At 39.8% G+C, this 20,247-nt stretch overlaps 1 protein-coding gene across 1 annotated transcript in view; it reads right to left on the bottom strand.

Annotated features, from left to right (window-relative positions):
• Positions 1 to 20,247, bottom strand: part of LOC140848869 (protein furry homolog) — a 249,912-nt gene that overhangs the window by 59,890 nt on the left and 169,775 nt on the right. Inside the window, 13 exon segments of the mRNA XM_073233639.1 lie at positions 2,195 to 2,305; positions 3,526 to 3,638; positions 3,641 to 3,685; positions 4,759 to 4,931; positions 5,217 to 5,308; positions 6,206 to 6,263; positions 8,379 to 8,503; positions 9,152 to 9,341; positions 9,773 to 10,032; positions 12,201 to 12,287; positions 14,552 to 14,734; positions 16,026 to 16,202; positions 16,204 to 16,291. Of these exon segments, the coding sequence (XP_073089740.1) occupies positions 2,195 to 2,305; positions 3,526 to 3,638; positions 3,641 to 3,685; positions 4,759 to 4,931; positions 5,217 to 5,308; positions 6,206 to 6,263; positions 8,379 to 8,503; positions 9,152 to 9,341; positions 9,773 to 10,032; positions 12,201 to 12,287; positions 14,552 to 14,734; positions 16,026 to 16,202; positions 16,204 to 16,291 (1,702 nt within the window).

Below are 20,247 nucleotides of genomic sequence, written 5' to 3' on the forward strand. Positions count from 1 at the left end.
CTGCTGGGCTGTAGGGTATGCTATGTTGAACTTTAGCAGATAACGTCAATCAGTTTTCCCAAGTGGTCATTCCAATTTTCATTTTATAGCATTGCATTAAAGTTTCTGTTGCTCCATTTCTTCATCAATGTTTGATGATGTCAATCTTTTTAATTTTAGCCATTCTGGTGGTTTTGAGGAAGTATGACCTGTGGATTTAGTTTGCATCTCTCTGATTACTAATGAGCTTGAGACTTTTTTCTTATGTATATTAGCCATTTAGATAACCTCTTTTATACATTGCTTGTTTAAGTCTCCTGCTCATTTTTCTGAAAGTGTCTTTATCTTATTTATCTTTAGGGATCTTTTATATATTCTAGATAAGAACTCTGTTGATTTTTATGTTGCAAACATCTTCTTGTACTCTATGGCTAGCCTGTTCACACTCTTAATGGTCTCTTTTCATCAAGTGTTTTAATTAGTCTTTCTTTATGGTAATTTTTGTGTAAGAAATCTTTCCCTAACCCTGGGGATTAAGATAGTCTCCTGTATTATTTTCTGGAAACTTGTCTTTTCACTTTCACATTTACATCTACAGTCTGGTTTCTTCTTTTTCATTACTGGACCTTATTTTTTCTTTCCTAATGCATTGGCAAGGATCTTTAGTATCATGTTGATAGAAGTGGTGAAAGTGAGCTTTCTTGGTCATCCTAACCTCAGGGAACACTTTCAATATTCACTATTAAATATATTTACTATAGGTTTTTTTTTGTAAGACTTCTTTATCAAACTAAGGAAGTTCCTTTTTCTTAGTTTTATTAGGAGCTTCTTTCTGGAATGAATGTAGAATTTTATTAAGTCCTTTTTCTGTATCTCTTGAGATGATCATGTGATATTTCCTCCTTGACACTCTTTATACAACACACTAATGAGTTGAACTATTAAACCAATCTTGCAGTTCTTGAATACTCTCAACTTGATCATGAAGAATCATTTTTTAATATATCACTGAGTACAGTTTTCTAATATTTCCTTAGTTTTTGTACCTATGCTCATGAATGAAATTGTCATTTAATTTTCCTTCTTGTTAAATCCTTACCCTGGTCCTAAAGTTTTCTTTGTGGGAAGACTTTCAATTACATATTAAATTTCTTTATTACTTATGTGACTACTCACATTTTCTTTTTTTATGTTTTTCGAGGAATTTGTCTGTTTTATCTAAATTTTAGAGTTTTTGGCAAAAACATTTTCATATATTCTATTTTTAATATCTGTAGCATCTGTAGTGATGTCCCTTTATATTTCTGATGTTGGTGACATGTACCTTCTCTCTCTCTTTCTTGATCAAACTTGCCATGGATTTTTTAATTTTATTAGTCTTTTAACAAACCCAAACTTTTGGCTTAAATGATCATTTCTATTAATTTTTTTCTTTCACTAATTTCTGCTCTTATCTTTATTGTTTCCTCCATTGTACTTTCTTGAGTTTAGTATGTTACCTTTTTCTGTCTTCTTGAGATGGATGCTTAGGTCACTGAGCTTTTTTCTTTCTAATATATGCATTTTGGACTATACATTTCATTCCAAGCAAGGCTTTATTTAAGCAAGCCCACAAGTTTAGTATGTAGTATTTTCATTATTTTTCAGTTCAAAATATTTTTTCCCCAAACAGTGTGGCACAGAGAAGGCAAGTGGTGAATCTGCGGCATCTTGGTGCCCTGAGGGATGGTGACTGCATTGGGGTGTGGGTGGGGACTTGATGATACGGGTGAATGTGGTAACCACATTGTTTTTTTGTGTGAAACCTTCATAGGAGTGTATATCAATAACACCTTAATAAAAAATTTAAAAAAATTTTCTCTATTTCTATTGTCATTTATTGTTTGACTCACTGGTTATCTGGAAAAACAATTCTTAATTATCTTTTATTATTGATTACTAGCTTAATGCCACTGTGACTAGAGAACACAGTTCATGCCATTTCAATCATCTGAACCGTGAACACTGGCTTTATGGTCCAGTTTATGGTCAGCTTCGGTGGTTACTGTGTTTTTTATCCTGACACTTCATAGTGCGATGTGAACGCCACATAAACCTACACTTCCGTGGGTGATGTGTGATTACTGTGCTGTGACTGATGCTTACCCACCTCAGTAACCCAACTGAGGCAGCAACTCAAGACATTTAAAATAATGTATTTTTGGCTAGTACTTACTCGTAAATCTTGACAAGCCAGAATGTTGTCAAGCCACTTATACAGGTAGCCATCTAGGGAAAGGCCCACATTATCAAACACCGGGCCACAGAACAACACTGCTGACATTGCCTGACAACAAAACATGGGAATGAAACATGGAATGATCTAACATTAACCAATTGACTTTATAAATGATGAGGGTCTTTTAAAGCAATTATTTCCACAAGATTTTTAAAGTATTCCTTAATCAATTCAATAAGAATACCAAATTCCCAATTTTGAATCTTTTTTGATAAGAGTTAAAATCCATAGGCTTAACTTTGTGGACATGTCATTTTAAGATTACAATAAATCTTTATGATGAAAAAGTAAGATATTCAAAACAAAATGTCCATTTTACAATACTTAAAATAAACATACTTTCAGTGATTTTAAGGGAATGACTTCAGCTTATAAGGTAAATACAGCTTTTCAAATTATGCTTTGATGAAAAATGTTTGAGTCATGTACTGAACTGATAAAGCTGACAGATGTTTAACTAAGGTGCTAAACTGACAGACCATGAAACAGATGGAAATACGTAATGGTGATTCTTAATCAAAGACAAAGAAAAGGAAGAATATGAACTTCAGTTCCTTTGAGGGGAGTGGGGAAGCAGCAAGGGTGGGTAAGAGGAGTGGAGATCTTGATTAGCTTTGTAATCTGTGGGTCTAAATGACTATGGTTTAAATCAGCTCCACTGAGGCAGAAGTCAACCTGACAGCCAGCAACTTCTGGTATATATGACAGAACTGATTATACAGCTAATTTTCTAAAGGAAATCAGGCTGCAGGAATCATGCTTCTAAAAATTTGGAACAGTCCTACTAGTGTGGAAATTTATTTCCGGGAGTCTTCTAGAATAGGAGGGGACTAAAAAGGGAATGTGGCTCGTGGTAGGTTTTGAACTTGAGGTACAGTTAATTGGCAAGGCAGCCCCTTACAGGGTATCTAAGCAAAAATACATGGTTCTCACAGAGGAGAAATACTGCATAAAAGTGGGAGCTTGGAAAAGTTTTGCATTTGGGAATTGTGAACCCAACTGGAATATTTATATGTTTATACATAGCTACCTATGTTTATGTGTGCACCTTTTGGAATTTTTAAAGTCAACTTATGTATGTATGTTTGTGTGTGTGTTTATTTAATTTCTTTCTTTCATTCTTTCTTTTTTTTTTTTTTGGCATGTGCACTTGCATTTTATCCTCGAGTATCATAACTATTTTAATCTTATTTAAGTCCAGGCTGTAGTTTGAGGAAAGAGACCTTTCATGGTGTGACTAGGAAGTCACTGAGGCAAAGGTGACCTACCTTTAATGCACAATACTGGTATCTGGTAATTTGATGATTTCTATCACTGTAATGATCCAGAGGCGTGAACATGACGCTGAAAGGTCCTGCCCACTGGCTAAACAGGATGAAAAATGGTGCCTCAGGCTTTGCTGGGGAAAAAGGAATCTTCAGTGATGAACTAGAAGGAAAACACAGAGTTAAGCGTCTCCTAGTGAACACAGTGACAGGTTAGGTCACTGTTACACGTGCAGCTTAAGTTTTGGGGAAAGGAGTAATTTCATTTCCTAGCTCTGGTTTGCCTTAGGTAAGGAAACATGTATTTAAAAAGTCCAGGCTAAATTTTCTTTCCAAGTGTTATTCTTTCTCACGTTGCAGTGAAATAGCACCTTGTCTCAGAGCAGGAAGTTATGAGATAAAAAATGTACTCACAGACATTGTTTTCTAATCAATAGCTAGAAAAACTGCAACACCTTCCACTAAGCTGTTGCTTACATATAAAATATTCTCCTCATTGCTGCTGCCTGTCTTTAGGAAGAACTATGAAATATAATGCATAGACTGTCTATTTTAAGCAAACATATTTTGACAAAAAATGTCAACTCAAATCTTAATTTAGGGCCATCAAAGATGAAGAGGACTGGTAAGAAGAAGGTTATGCAACCACAAAATAATAAAAAGTAGAAAAACTGAGTAGTGGCTTTTTGTAATTAGGTCAAAAAGCTTTAATTATAGTAATTAATTTTTATACTACACTGACCAGCTATTTTTATTCTCTATGCTGCTGGATGAAAATGTTTCATATCCAGTTACTTTGTAAAAAATAAATACCCTCTCCACGATAGAGTTTATTCAGCTGTACAGAATTCTATATCATGTACTGATTGGATAGTGTCAAGAGCAGGGATATTTCTGGGATTTTTGTGCTCACGGATTAGCACAATAAGAATGAAAAAATAAAGCCTCTGTCAATATGCCCTCTCAATTACTTCCTTCCTATGGAAATCACATAGGTTCATTTTGAGGTGGGAACCAAAACAAAGAATAGAGATAACGACAAGCACAAAGCCACATGTAATTCCTATTGTTCCCTTTCCAACTCTGTTGCATTACCACAATCTGCTCTTATGGGTATTTCCGAATAAATGATCCCATCCTAGACCTGCACACAGGCAAGCAGGCTGGGAGAGGAAAGCCCAGTACTGGGAATGCAAATGGTTTCGCCAGGTAATCTGCAGCGGGGCGTCAGTGTACCTGGCACGCACTGAATCAAGTTGGCGACCATCGCACTGAAATGTGCCCGGATATCTTTAAGAATTTCAACTTCTTTATCATTTTTGGCTTCTAGGAGCATGCGGGTCAGGTCCACGTATTCTAAGAACAAAGCCCCAAGAGCTAATGTATCCCATTCCAAGGCTCCATTTGTGCTAGAATAAAAGATACAAATAAAAATGAACATTTAGGTGGTTAGTCTTTATGTCAAAGAAGTCCATGCCTCATGCACAGTAAGAGTCACTGTGAGAACTCACACAATGAATCTGTTCCGACCTATCTGCAGTGTAAATAGACTATGACAAAAAACACTGATAAGCTTTTTTGGATATTTCTGAGTAAAAGTTAAAGGTAATCTATATTTTAAAAAAAGACAAAAAAAAAGAGACAACAAAAATAGTTTGGTGAGGAGAGTTCACCTCAGTAGAATGTCCCCCTACCTGTCACTTATGACACCAGCATCAGCTAGAAGTTCAAATATCCGAAGGAGTTGTAGCCTTAACAAGTCTCCCCATTCTCGGCGCTTTTTGTTCTGTTAGAAAGAGGTAACACTACTTACAGACATGGGCCAAACACTATTAAGTTTGCTTTAGGCAACTCTATTCAAGAAAAGCATAATGGAGTTATTTTCAATTTTCTAAACAGAAGAGCCAAAATGTAATTTTCTTTCTTCCTAATTAATCCTTAGAGAAAATGCTTGCTGTTACAGGCTAGGAGAGGAACAGATCATAAATGGGTCAATAAATACTTCTGAGCGGAAATGTTGGGGTCCCACGTGTCTCATATCCTAGATGCTCCCAGCATCTGCTGAAAGATTTCAGGGTCTGAAACAAGTGGAAAGGTGAGGGGACACTCCTAATCCCACCGACTCTGGTCACAGAGGTAACGCTGTTCTTACACTGCTAAATTTCTGCTACTTCTTGTATCTGAGCTATTATAAAGGAAGCTTCTTTTTTTAGTCTTAATCTTTTTTATCTTATTTTTTTATCCTGCTACATTGTAAGTTTATCCACCTCAGAGTTCACTTCGGGGAAGATAAGAATTGATGAAAATGCTTCAGATGCCAGATGAAACAAATACTATTCTTGACCATCGAACTCCTTGTGAAAAATCAAGGAAACAGACTAAGACCCACAAGTCGGTCCATTCAAACCTCCTGCAGAAAAATGTAATGTCTTAATATAAAAGTGGCTAAATATTTAGTCTGTTTTGCTTTTGTAAGTTTAGTACATAAAGTCTCTGTAAGTAGGAACCATAGTATAGTAAATACTCAAATACTGACAAATAAATAAGAAAGATTAAAATATTAAGATTCATTGTTAAAAGCATGTTGGGGTGTTTGCATTCTTGAGGGGAAATCACTGGGTGTGACTGAAATTCACCGCACTGTCCAAATGAATCAAGGCATTATAGAAACTCAAAATCTTACCTCTGGTCTTCGTTCTAGAGCTTCTTTCATTAATGGATGAAGTTCCTCTACCAATTCTCTGGGGAGGAGAAAGGTCAGTTGGGATTCATCTTTATGGACACCCAGCTTGTCACCAAATATATTCAGTCAATCCTAAATCAGCTGCTTTTTTTCACTGGGTTCGTGACACCACAATCTCCCCTGGCCTTTCCATTTCCCAGTCCTATGAACTGCAAATAGGTGTTGGCCTATATTTTTATTATTGGTCTTAATCCCAGCCCCCTGTATATCACCTCATCTCCTTACATATTTGTTGACACAATTTTGATTTAATGTTCTGGAGTCCAATGTGGCAAAAAATCCTATCTGAACAATGAAACAATATTCTACAAGTGCTTACTAACTTCACAGCGCTTTACTGTAGGCAGTGACGCTGAAGAAAAATTAACTCAAATTCGTGTACAGAAGAAAATTTTAGTCTAATTAGAGCCAGAGAGACAGATGCAATTACTATGGTACTAATTCTGGGGTCTGTGCTCAGAGGACTCACTAATAGTCGATTTAAAAAAATTAGGGTAAATTTTTTAATGATGAGGTTCTGGTTAAAACCTTTTCTCTTGTGTAGTAAAAGTTAAGTTCGATCTTATTTATATCATACTACATGTCTATACTTCACTTGTCTCCATTATCTCCAGTTCTCAGCTGTGTATCTGCTAATCTAATTAGGTGTCTTCCTTAGGAAATAACTTCTGAACTGCTATGTCAAAACAGACAAAGTTATGAGATGTAGTCTGTTGCTAGGTATTTTGCATACAGTCTGCTTCATGTCTGAAACCTTGTATTTTCTGGTAAGGTGTTTTGTGCTATTAGATGTCACCCTACAGGGGCAAGGACCAGAAGGCACACTCTATGGCATCCGGCGCTGAGACACCGAAAGCCTGTGTTCCAGGCCAGATTCCTTCAGTACAGATGCTAGAACATTTCACCAAGGAAACAGAACTAGTATTAATGGTCTCCTCCATCTAATAAACAATCATGTGCTGAAAATTTACTATGTGTATGTTTGCATTTAATCCTCACAATAAATCTCTGAGATAGATTTTACAATGATGCCAAATTTCCTTTTTTTATTGGAGAGATACACTTTATTTTATTTACGGTAACAGTTTTACAGGTGAGGGAGTTGAGCCTAGAGACATTAAGTTTTCCAGACCTACATGACAAGTAAATGCAGAATGCTACCCACCCCTCGGAGTACTGAACGCATAAGGTATGTATGCAAAAGAGCCCTAGGCTCGTTGGGAATAAATACTAGGTAACTCTAGGAATTATTTCTGTTATCTTCTTTCAAGATTCCTATGCTTTGTCTCAACTAAGTAACTAATAAGGCACTGGTTAACTGGCACTCAAGTAGTCAGAACACAACATTTTTAGAGGATAAAGTCTGACTCTACACATGAATATGTAACAGATCTTTTCTAGTTGCCTCTAAAACATCTCATTAATCTTTATTTTTCAAATAGGGTTTCTCACAGATGCTTGGAACTTTCCATTTTCTATCTACACAAAAAACTTTAAGATTTCATTTGTTCTTATAGACTTTCAGTGCTTCAGCTCAAGTCATCAGAGGCAGCCCATCTAGCATTTTATGATGACTCTTTCAAAAGGCTTGGATGCTGCCCCAGATTGAACGGTTATTTGATTAAACGTGTGAAGTGAGTTCAGAAAGTGAGTTATGATGTTTCTATTAAGGCAGTAAAGCACCTGATAGAAAGATCAGTGAGTGTTATCAGAACACCCCTGAAAGCCTCCTGTCAGGACTTAACCATGGAGAGCCTGTTGCATAAATGGCTGAAGAATCAACACTCATTTTGGTGTTAAAGCCTCTGAACAGTCTGGCTAACCGGGGACTGAGACTGAATTATCTTTGCGTATAGTTATCTAAAACAGAGCTCGCAATAAAGAGAAAACCTGAGAGGTAAAATCAAAGCTGCAGGGACTAAAAGAGAGATGCGAGGCATTTGCAAGGAACATTTGTTACATACATGACAACCAACGCGGACATAAAGGAAATCGTGCAAAGCCTGTAAACACTGGGGGAATACACCAAAACACAAACTCAAATTCGAGTTAAAAACAGGAACTATGATAGCAGCAGCATGTATGAATTGAGAACTCATGAAGACTACTGTACCTGAAAACAAGGGAATCTGTTCTTCCAAATCCTAAAACTAAGGACTCTGTGATCTCAATGCTCTCTAGTCTCATCAAAGGCACCAACTGCTTTAACAGAACTCCCACGGATGGGGTGCCTATGGCCTGAAACAAGTTGATTAAAAGTGAAAAAGAGGTAATATGATAGCTTATGCTTCCTTTAATCACATCATGATCCTTTATGACAGTTTCAAAATACGAAACCACATCCCAACACACTGCCATCACTTCAGGAAAAAGAAAACAAAACCCATAAATTTTAATACAGCACAATGAATGCATTTTTCAAATGGAACACAAATTCTAAAGAACATTACTATTATAATAGTATATATATATAATATATATATATATATATATATATATATATTGGAAAAAAACCATAATTAATCTACAAAACCATCTTTAACAAGCTAATTTAACCAAGGTATGGTTTTAAAGGTAAATACTTAGTGACGAGTGAGAGAAATGTGGTATGTGGGGAAGAACCAAACATCAGGATACTAATAAAGACAAGTCACTCTGTGGTCTTAAGCAAGGTTAACTTCCCTTTATCTGCAGTTCCTCACTTGCCAGGGGGGAATAATAAATTATTCACACAAATGTTCAATGGAATTTAGAAATGTGTAGGATGAAAATCTGGTCCCGTATACTCCAGATGGCAGGCACAGTGCAATCTGCACTGTGGACTCTAGACAAACAAGCTAAAAAATAAACCTTACAGAATAATTCTATTGAAGCATGTCATGTCACCTTGTTATTGTAGCTCACTGTACCATCAGGGGTGGTCGCCATTATTTCTGAAGTGGAAGCTCTTAAGTGTCCCGGGCTCATAATGCTGGGTTTTGCCACTCCGAAACAAAGAATAAGGTAATTTCTCCACAAGGTAACATAGTTGTCTCCACTGCCGGCACTGCTGGTTTTCTTGGCATTAACTGGGCTACTAGGAACACAAGGTCAAAAACAAGAGTGAAACCGAGTTCCGGATTTTAAATATCACTTATTATATAAAGGCCCTAGAAGTGCTCAAATAGAGTTGAACAATCACTGGTCAAGGCTTGTCTTCACTGTCAGGAACTTCCTGGACAGGGAATGTCTCTACTGGATGGGAAGATGGATAAAAGTTTAAGGTCCTTTTCACCAGTAAGGGTTTCAGATTCTATACTCAGTTGTATTCATTATTAGGGAAAAATATCAAAACCAACTAGCTCTAGAAGAGAACCTTTGACCCGTTTTCAGGGAATGCTAAGAATTCTGTATTAGGAAGTTCAGAAACGAGGGAGGGCTACCATGTTCCACTCTCTAATCTGAAATGCTAATGTAAGAGGGCAAACGGTGCGAGCAGCTCAGCAAGAGGGAAGCCCGAGTCCTTACTTGGGGTCCACCAGGGGCATCACCGGCTGGAGGCGAGTGAAGGCGTAGGGCCAGGCGTAGCGGAGGGCCGTGGGGCAGTGCTTGGGCAGGTGCTCCTGCCGCAGGAAGCTGAAGAGGCAGAGGACCCAGGGGTCCTTGACGGACTGAGCGAATATCCAGACGTGGGAGGGGCTCTTTACATCATAATGGCTGTTGACCAGGACTGCGTTCCACTCCACCAACCACTGCAGATCCACGCTGTGGGTCAGCGTTAGCGTTGTCTATGGTGCAAGAAGCAGGCACGGGATCAGCACTGAGCTGTAAGCTGCCTGCCCTCGTTCTGGCTCAGCCTACGTGTCCCTTCTTCTGCAGTGCTTTTCCTGACCGTCTCTGCCATGGGCCAAGCTTTGAATCTAGAGCACCCCTCCGACATCGGTCACATAGGACCTGGGTTTCTAGTATAATAGCCGCTTCTTCTGCTGGACCACCAGCAGCGCCAGCGCTGAGCTGAAGGGCAAGCGTGGTATTTCGTACAGATTGAATGTCACGTCACACTGTGCGTTAGTACACAGAAGCTGCCTGTTCAATTTGTTGAACAAATACATGACATTATAGGTAATGTTAAACTCATGTTAATTAGAACTTGACCATGGACTTGCCATTTTAAAATTCTGAAAAGTTACTGCTGTCTGAGATTCGTAAATGTGTTTTTATCCCTGCAATTATTTTTTTTTTGGTTTGTCTTAAAAAAAATTTTTTTAAGCCATGATCTTGTCTCCTTTACTTAGACTGAAAATACCTTCCCTCTGACTTAGAGAGATAGCTAAGTGCAATCCCTTTTATGAAGAGCATTTTATTGATGATTTCTGAGATAACTACTTAGTCTAGTCCTATGATATCAAACCAAATAAACATTCTAAAACCTTTTGAAAGATAAATATAGATAGGTAACACATATGTTCTTATATTTCATTCTCTTTTTAGTCCAGAATATCAAAGTTGAGGGAAGACAAAGTTTCAAATAATCTAGCTGTGATGCCAGGAGAGAAAAGCTTTTATGTTTGTTAGGCATTTAAGGTGATGTGTTGGGTCTATTGGTTCCTGTGGGCAAGAGGGCTAAGCAAGTGACCTCCGCGGCTAATCGGCTATAAGGACACAGCTTGAGCTTCAGAGCCAGCGAGATGAGTGCACACTGTGACCTGGGAAAATGACTGTCTCTGTCTGCTGAATTTATGACTTGGGAATTATAATGCTGACCTCACCTAATCTCTACGTGAATTACATGAGATAAGGAATGTAAAAACACCTGGCACAGAGCGGGCACTGCTTTCCCCATGCATTTCCTCCCCTTTCTGTGCATTTTCCTAAGTGCAGTACGGCTGACTTAGTTACTATGGCTCAAGGTTTTCATTCTGATAAACACAGAACAAAATCACATGAACAAAATCGAATGTATAGGGAAATAAGATACGTACATAAAACAATTACACTCGGCTCTTTCTTCTCATGTTAAAACCATTTGAATTTCTGAAAGAAGAACTAGGACTATTTAGGATCATTGTTAAGGTCTTCATGGCCTGGCTAATAGTTATAGTAATTATCATTATTATTACAACCATAAGAACAAGGCTACTTAAAATAGGGATCTCTGTTCAACCTTAGTTAGAAAGGCCACGAAAGGCTCACAAATGCTATAGATTTTGTATTTATTTATAGTTATTTGTCTAATATGTTTGCAGCCATTTATGGTTATTGGACAAGGATATACAATGGCCATCAGCAGCAGGGTTCTGTGAGCAGCTCCAATCTGCCCTGCCTCTCTGCAGCTATTTAGCTGAAATTAATCCAGGTCCCATTATTGTCCTTAGTGATTTTTAAAAAATCAGATAATTAAAATCAGTTTCAATTTCCCCTTGTTCAGAAAATTCAAAGTTGCCAATGTGCTTTTTAAAAAGAAGATGTATTTGTGCAGCAGGTAAAGTTCTTCTATATTCAGAAGCCAAATAGGATCAAGTCTGGACCCTAACACTTCTCCGTGGCCACGGCTTTGCCCCTTAATGTTTTTGCTTGGCTACCTATGAGGATCAAAAAAGATAATAAATGTGAAAGCACCTTATAAACTGTAAAGCACCACGTAAATACAAGTAACATACAGTGTCAAGTATAATAAGGCAAAATAATATTCTTAAAAAATCCCGAGCAATTCTTGAAATTGCAGTAGGCAAAATATGTATATTCTAAGGCTCAAATTTTGTTTGAAATTTATCTGAATATCTAAGCTATTTTTGAAAAGCTAGTCTTGTTTTCATAAGTACTTTCGTGTCAGTTTATTAATCTGACATAAAACCCCAGAATTCCTCCACATCATTTGTCTTTGTCTCTCCCTTTTCAGATAGGTCCACAGCTTACACTTAAGAACTATGAGTGCTAGGATCAAACGTGTACTTACTGAATCCGAAACAGCTACATGAATAAAACTTTCAAGAATGGAAGAACTTAGCTGATCCATGACATCAAGCATAGGCTTGTCGTCGTCCTGTATGAAGAGAGGCAATTACTCTCCATGGGAAAATGAATCCTCGCCACCTGCGTCACTGCCTTTGTCTAGCACGCGAGGTCAAACAGCTTGCAAGACTCAGATAAGGGTTTTCTCACAGGAACGTGAGTGCCAAGACGGTGAGAGGTAGAGGCTAAACTCCTCTCATTCTGGGTTTAGTCTTTCAAGGGTCAATGGGAGATAATTAGATTCCACTTTCACATGCATCTGAGTTTCAAAAACTGAAAAGACATGTACCTGAATTTCAAAAACTCACACACATACACAAGAATCTAAACACCAGGACCAAACATGATTCACTCAAGTGTTCATGTTGTCATGAATTTTAGAGAACAGAAACCCTCCAAGAACATGCTTTGCCAGACCACTATGCTGCTACTTACTTAAGTCATCTATCTGCTAAAATGACTGATCAATAGTTGACTGTGACTGAATTTTAGGCCCAAAGAAACTTCACTCTAAATGGCCAATGTGGTATCTATGTGGTACACAGCTGCTTGGTAAAAGCACATGGGGGAGAGTGTGAGAAAGAATCTTATTGGGACTTCTTTTTACATGAATAGAGCACATATATGTATATATATGATTCTGTGTATCTTTGACATCCTTTATTATAGAGAAGCTCAGAAATATGAAATTATTTACTTAGAAACCTTACAGGGAAGCTTCAGAATGTCTTTATTCATGGATGAATGAGAATGGTTTTTAAAACATTGTGGCTGGAAACAAAACACATAGCTCACAGACACAGAGAACAGATCGGTGGCTGCAGAAATGGGGAGCAGGTGAAATAGGTGAAGCGAATGAAAATGTATAACCCTCCAGTTATAAAATAAATAAGTCCTAGGGATGTAATGAACAGCATGGTGACTATAATTAATAATACTATGCTGCCTATTTGAAAGTTGCTAAGAGAGCATAAGATCTTAAAAGTTCTCATTACAAGGAAAAAAATATCTAACTATGCATGGTGACAGATGTTAACTTATTGAGGTGATCATTTTGCAGTAAACAAATATCTAGTCATTATATTGTACACCTGAAACTAATATACTGTTGTACATCAACTATGCCTTAATAGAAAATATACCCCTACCCACCTAAAAAAATTGTGGCTGCAAAAGAAAGCGATATGGAAAATGTCCTTAGCATGGCCTGCTGGAACAGTATGAGGAACTTGTGGAGCTTTAGGAGCATGTACATCTGGCTTTCAGTTCTGGCTCCGTCATATCCTAGCTGTTGATTTGGGCTGAGGTATTTAACCCCCTAAAGCCTCCATTTCAGTATCTGTACAATGAGGGTAATAACAGCACTAATTCTTAGGTTATTGTGAGGGTTCAATGAGATAATGTGCATAGAGCACAGTACAGTGCCCGGTACAATCCATGGTAAGTCACAGAGACTTAACAGAGGTTTACCAAAATAGGGCATGCCTTTGAAATCCATTTACCAGATTCTAGGGATGTCCTAAAATACATCAGAGAGCTATCTGAAGAAATGTGAACAGAGAGGACTGGGATAACTTTGACAGTACTTTGCAAAGACAATGACCATTTTGAGAATCATTTAAAACAAGAAATGATTTAAAACAAGAAATCAATGCTGCATTTTTCTAAAGAAGTATGTGACATAAAAAGCTGGTCTTTCATCGGTTCACACACAGGGCTTGGCCCCCTGTGCCAGAAGGCAATGAGTCTTAACATTTGAACAAGGGTGTGCAGCACGTGACCAAGTGTGGGAGGTTAACTGGAGTCAGTTGGCTTAGTAATTCTCCATGTGGCTCACATCTGTTTCAAGGGAACATTTTTCCACCATTATCAAAATTAAACAACTTTCAGTTAGCCAGACTCTTTGGTACTTTGTCATTTGAAATGAGATGCATTATTTTCTCAAATTCATTCCCTAATATAAATGCAGTGATGTCTCCTTAATTCAGTGTATGCCAAACATTATGAAGGAAAATCATTTGTGTCCTAGTCTTAAAATCTTTCACTTCTTAACAAAGCACCATCTCTTAGAGAATCAGAAATGGTCTTTTCTATTGTTCTTGGAATATATAACATACCTTGTGGGTCAAGAGTGCTATTTCATCATTAAAAACTCATCCTGAATAAAAAATTATTTGTTGACATCACGTGTGATGTGAAACCACATAAAATAGTAATGAATTATTTATAGTTTTAAATCCAAACTTCAAAACTGTTGAAAGAAATAAGTGGGAAAATTCAGAGGGCAATCCATACCTCAGGTTGACCCAGGGCAACAAATAAAGCTCGAATTTCCTTCAGAATTAAAACACACAGTTTGCGTGTAGCCACCTGGAAACTGCACAGCAGCACCAGTGCAAAGCCTTCCACAGCATGGAGTGCACTGCAGTGGGGACCCCGCTCAGAAGGAATTCTGTGGCTGGAGCCATTTGGAATTAGCTGTCATGCAATAAGAACATTCTATATTCAGAAAAATAACAATGGAAGAAGAAACTACTCCTATGCACACATCTTTTGACATGTTTGACCTTGTAACATTCAAATAAATCACAATGGCTTAGATGGAGAGGTGTCTATGAATTCACTATTATTCATGCAATATCATAGATTCCCTTTCTGTTTTCAGATCTGTCGTTACTTCGGACTTCCATCCAACATCTGTTACCTCTGATAAGCAATAGCTTTTCAAAGGCTATTAATATTAATCATCCATACCATTTGAGAGACTTGGGAGTATGCTATATATTCAGAGTGGCCTAATTGTTTTCTACTTGAATTCTCTGTTGACTTTTGGATACTACTAAATTGAATTTTCAAACATTTACTTTCTGATCACATTGGCTTACTTGCTTTTGTGTTCGATTCTAATCTAGATTTTGTGTATCTAAGGTCGGTTTTGCATGAGCTGCATTCTGAAATTTCCCAAACCACAACCACTGAGCCTAAAATGAAAGGAAGCCAGATGACAGGGTGGATTCCACCTTCACTCCCCTTGTCCTTTCAGAAGCTTCTGGAATCCCTGGTTCCCTGGCTTTCACCTTTCCACATGCACAGAACACAGGGAAGGAGGCCTGACCTGAACCTCATCTGTGAGATCAGCCCATCACGGACCTGCGCTGTGCCTAAGTGCTGCCATCCTGCCCTTCAGCCTCTGTGTTCCTCAGACTCCCCCTTACACTCTTCTCTAGCCAGACCCCTTCCTCCACCTGCTCACTGCCAATGTCAAGTCACCACAGCCCCTGGTTCTCCTCTGACAACACTGCCTCAACTGGCTCTTCAAAAACTGTTACCATTGGTTTTTACCATTCAGGTTTGGGGCATGAAAGAATACAGGAACCACGAGACTGTATTTTCTTCTCTGTGGATATGGGATAAAGCAACCAAGGTTGCTGACTAGGGAAATAAACTGGTGGACAGCTGACTTTTATATATCTACATTCACATCCTGGCCTACAATCATGTGCTTTCAGATTTATAATCATAATTCTCTGAAGAAAACAATTTCTGCTCCCTCAAAGGTCTTGTAAATATTAACAAATCTAACCTGTGGCATACCATGCCCTGAGCTTCTTAGTCACAATTTATCTGATGGAAGAATTAAGGGCCACCCCTGGGGAGATAGTTCCTCAATGGCTGGAAGTAAGAACTCCAGAGGTTCTCCGGGCTGCAACTTACATACACACGTACTATGTGAAAGAAAATAAATTGGTGGGAAGAGTGGGGAAATCACCTCTGAATTCCTGATTTTGTTCACTTGTTCATAGACTTTTCCTTGAGTTTGTATGACCAATTTCCACTGGGTGAGGAGCTGGAGCAGTAACTTAAGGGATGAATCGAGGAGCGTGTGATGCATGTCATTCACTTCCCGGAGTAGGAAGTTGGTGAAGCCAAACAGCACGTCTTCCCTCCCTCCAGTCCGAGAAGTCAACAAGCAAACCCTGCAGAGAATTTTGTCCAATATGTGGCAGTTCATCATCCATATGAATGGAGAGCCTGTGAAAGGAATAAAAGACAATAAGATCATTTACTACATGAACTCTTCTAGATGCATCAAGGAACATATTTGGTCTCTGCTTTTGCTGCTGTTTGAAAAGTGGGCCACCCTCCTGTAGATTCTCCACTCAGCTTCCCTAATGTTAACGTCTTATGTAACCATGATACATTCACCCAAACTAAGAAATTAACATCAGTGCAATGCTATTAACTAAACTACAGATTTTATTCAGATTTCACCAGTTTTCCACTAGTGTCTTTCTTCTGTTTCATGGGATTTAGCTGTACATGCATACTTCTTAATACATTATTGGCTACAGAATAAATTAGTACCAAACCTTACCACTTTTAAGGATGAGAAACCTGAGTCCTGGAGAAACCAAGGGACTCATCCAGAAGTTCAATGAAAATGAGCAATTAGTTAGGTCAGTGATCTACAATCGGTTTTATAACCACCACCAGGAGATACTCAGTAAGGTCTAGAGGGACATGTTATTGACTGTCACAACTTGGAGAGCACTGGTGGCATCTATCTCACAGACAGAGGCCAAGAGGCTGCTGGGCACCACCCTATAATGCACAGGGCAACTCCCGACCACAAAGAATTATCTGGCACCTAATGTTGGTAGTACCTAGGTTGAGAAATTCAGAGTTAGCCAACTGAAGAGTGTCAGTGTATTAGTGGCTTAGCCCAGAATAAGCATACTGATATTAAATCTCGACACTGGTATGGTGCATTGCTTAACATAATACTTTCTATATTCTTTTGTTTATTTCATAAACAAATATTTTTGAGCCCCTCCTAGGACTCAGTGGCTGCACCCACTGCACAGAGCCCTGAGCATTCGGAGCTCGGTATGGCTGTAACTCCTGGGCAGGAGGTTTCAAGAGCATGTGGTGAGACGGTGCTGGAGGCAGAGTGGTAGCCGTGAGGACTGTGGGTCACCCAGGGGATGACACAGAAGGGAAGGGGTGAGGTGTGCGTGCTCAGGAGGCAGAATGCCTGCCTCTGGGTCTTGCCTCTGTCACTTACTAGCTGTGTGATCTTGTGCTAGTTGCTTAATCTCTGAACCTCAGCACCTCACTTGGAAAACACAGGTAATAACTGTCCCTGCATCTCATAAACTTCAAGGGCCTGAAGATTGCCTATTCGGGAAGAAACGTTCCAGCATTCTGAGCAGTTTATTGAGAATGCTAGTTTACAACAAGCTCTTGGAGTCATTTTCCCATCTTGAGTGTATTATTCCTATTTACTACATTGGTACCAGTGTATGGTCCTGGATGTCACAGAGAGGGAGCTTCTGCAGACGACAACCCACCTTCTTAGGACAGGAATGACAGGCACTCAATAAACATTACCTGAGGATAACAATGCTGGTCATTGTTACAGGCTGAATTGTGTTCACCCCAAATTCATACACTGAAATCCAAAGCCCAGGGCCTCAGAATGTGACATTATTTGGAAATAGGTTCATTGCAGATGCAATCAGCTAAGTTAGCATGAGGTCATGGTCCAGAAGGGTGGATCCTAAATCCAATATGACTGGTGTCCTTATAAGGAGAAAGTTGGAGACAGACATGCACACAGGGAGAACCCACATGGAGATGGAGATAGAGATTAGGGTCATGTTTCTGCAAGCCAAATAAGATCAAAGACTGCCAGAAACCACCAGAAGCTGGGAGAGTGGCATGGGATAGGCTCATGGCCCTCGGAAGGAAGTAACCTTGCTCACACTTTGATCTTGGACTTCTAGCCGCCAGAACTGTGTGATAATACATTTCTATGAAGTCACCCAGTTTGTGGTAGTTTATTCTGGTGGCCCTAGGAGGTTAATACAGTCATAAAACGAGGCAAGCACCTATTTTTAGAGTCAAAATAAAAGCCACGTCAAAATAAGAGTTTCATGCATTTAGATGAAACTTTTAAGGGCCAATATTTGTAGATGTCCAAGTCAGATTAATTCTACGCTTCACTGAACATAGCTCTCCTTCACAATATGAGTTCCAGAAACTGTTTTAACTTTAAAGCCACAACACAGGGTCATGTTAAGGACCCCGACAGTCCGCAGGTGGCACAGCGCTTGCCGTTTCAGGTGGCCCCTCCTCTGGAAATGGTGGTGATCACGTTTAGCCAGTGAAAACGTTCAAAAATATTCCTGGGACCTCGGCACAAAGAGAGGGGAAGGGGCTTCAGGACTAGAAAGCCCAGCTGACAGTAAGGGTGGAATGTCTGTGGAAGAAAGAAGTCCAGACCATCAGGGAAATGAGAGAGCAGGCACAGGGTGCCCAGGCAGGTCTGTGCAGTGGCCAGGGAGGGGGCCGGGCCGGGGGAAAGGCAGGGGACCCTCCCTGTGTTTGCTGCTGGACGAATGTGACTGGGGAGCTACCTGCCTCTCAGATACAGCTGCCATTTCTTCCACCCAGATCTTTCTCATTTTTGCTATTAGATTTTAACCAGATATTCACAGATTATCTTATGAAACACATGAGACTTGGTATTATAAAATAGGAAACAGGAAAAAATGCAGCTACTAAAAAGGAAGAGAAGATGGAGTTAAATGAGAAAGATACCCAGTCACCTGCGTATGTACAGGAAAGCAGGGTGGTACTGGCCAACATACATGCAGGCCCTCGCCTAGAGAGCACAGAGTGGAGGTCAGGGGCCCCCAGGCCCCTGCCGGGCCATCAGACAGAGACGCCTGACTAAGAAAGGAAGGACAGGTTCTTGCCTGTGAAATACCCAACTGCAATTAAATAAAAAACTTCTCTATGGGAGTGCTTCGTGGCAGTTAGTTGAAAGGAATAGAGACTTTAAGAGAATGCAGTCTGACTAGCTGCAGGAACAAGGTGAAATTTCTAAGAAGCTCATCTGGTTTCCAGGAGCCTAAAATGGGTCAGAGGTATGTGGTTACACACAAACCAAACCACAATAAAACATGCCAAAAGAAACCAGTATTGCCAGCATCAGCGCAGCTGTCCGTCCGAGGCAGGTGACAGGCGGAGCACGGATTGGCCGGCCTGACCAATGCGACTCTTGCCCGGGCTGGACCAGCTGGTGCAAATGGGCCTGGAAGCCCCGGTCTGCAGGGGATCTAGAGCTGGTGGCTGGTGGGATGGGAAGCACGTGGGGAGACTGTGGTGCTGTGTCTGCATTACCCGGTAAATGTCCACAAATTTTAAGGAAACACTAGGTGAAATGTGTTCATCTGTCATTTTGCACAGAACCAATGGCATCTGTCACTTCCACTTGGATTCAGGAAAGTTTGATAAATTCGGGCAACTGACTTTACTCTTTTGAAGTTCAATCTCCTTGTCTGAAAATAGGAATGAATATGCGCCCAGCTTTCGTCACATAGTGTGTATGAAAATGCATTGTACACCAAGGCACTATGGCATTCAAATGTAAAGATGCCTAAAAATAACAACTAACATTTGCCGAAAGCTTACTGTGTTCTAGGCACTATGCAAAGTGATTTAATATGCATTATTCAATGCTCGCAACCCTATGACAAACTGTTGAAAGGGGAGGGTGCATATTGAACCTTCAGTGCATTTATAGTGCTGCAGGAAGCAGCAGAGGACAGGAGTCGGTAGACCATTGGGAAAAAGGTCCTTCCCGTGTTTGAGGGGTAGGACAGGAAACACCTGGATGGCAGGGAGAGAAAAACAGTGGTGGCTGCCAAGGAGAGAAGCCAGCACCATTCCTCCGTGGAGAATCCCTGGGGGACCCAGGCAGCTGGGAAGGCAGGCTCTGCTGAGGGCGGGAAGGAAGTGCCCCACAGGGATCTTACCATCATGTCAGGAAGGCCTGAGAAGCTTCCATGGGGCGTTGGTGGAAAGATTCCTCACACTCAGCCATTATGAGTGGGCTGAGCAATACACCTAAAACCAGAAGCACAGTCGCTGGAGAAAGGGGTGAGCCAGTTTCCCTCCATCCACCACCGTCGTGCTGAGCGCAC

The sequence above is a fragment of the Manis javanica genome, chromosome 1, assembly GCF_040802235.1.
Source record: "Manis javanica isolate MJ-LG chromosome 1, MJ_LKY, whole genome shotgun sequence".
In the NCBI taxonomy this organism is placed as follows: Eukaryota; Metazoa; Chordata; class Mammalia; order Pholidota; family Manidae; genus Manis; species Manis javanica.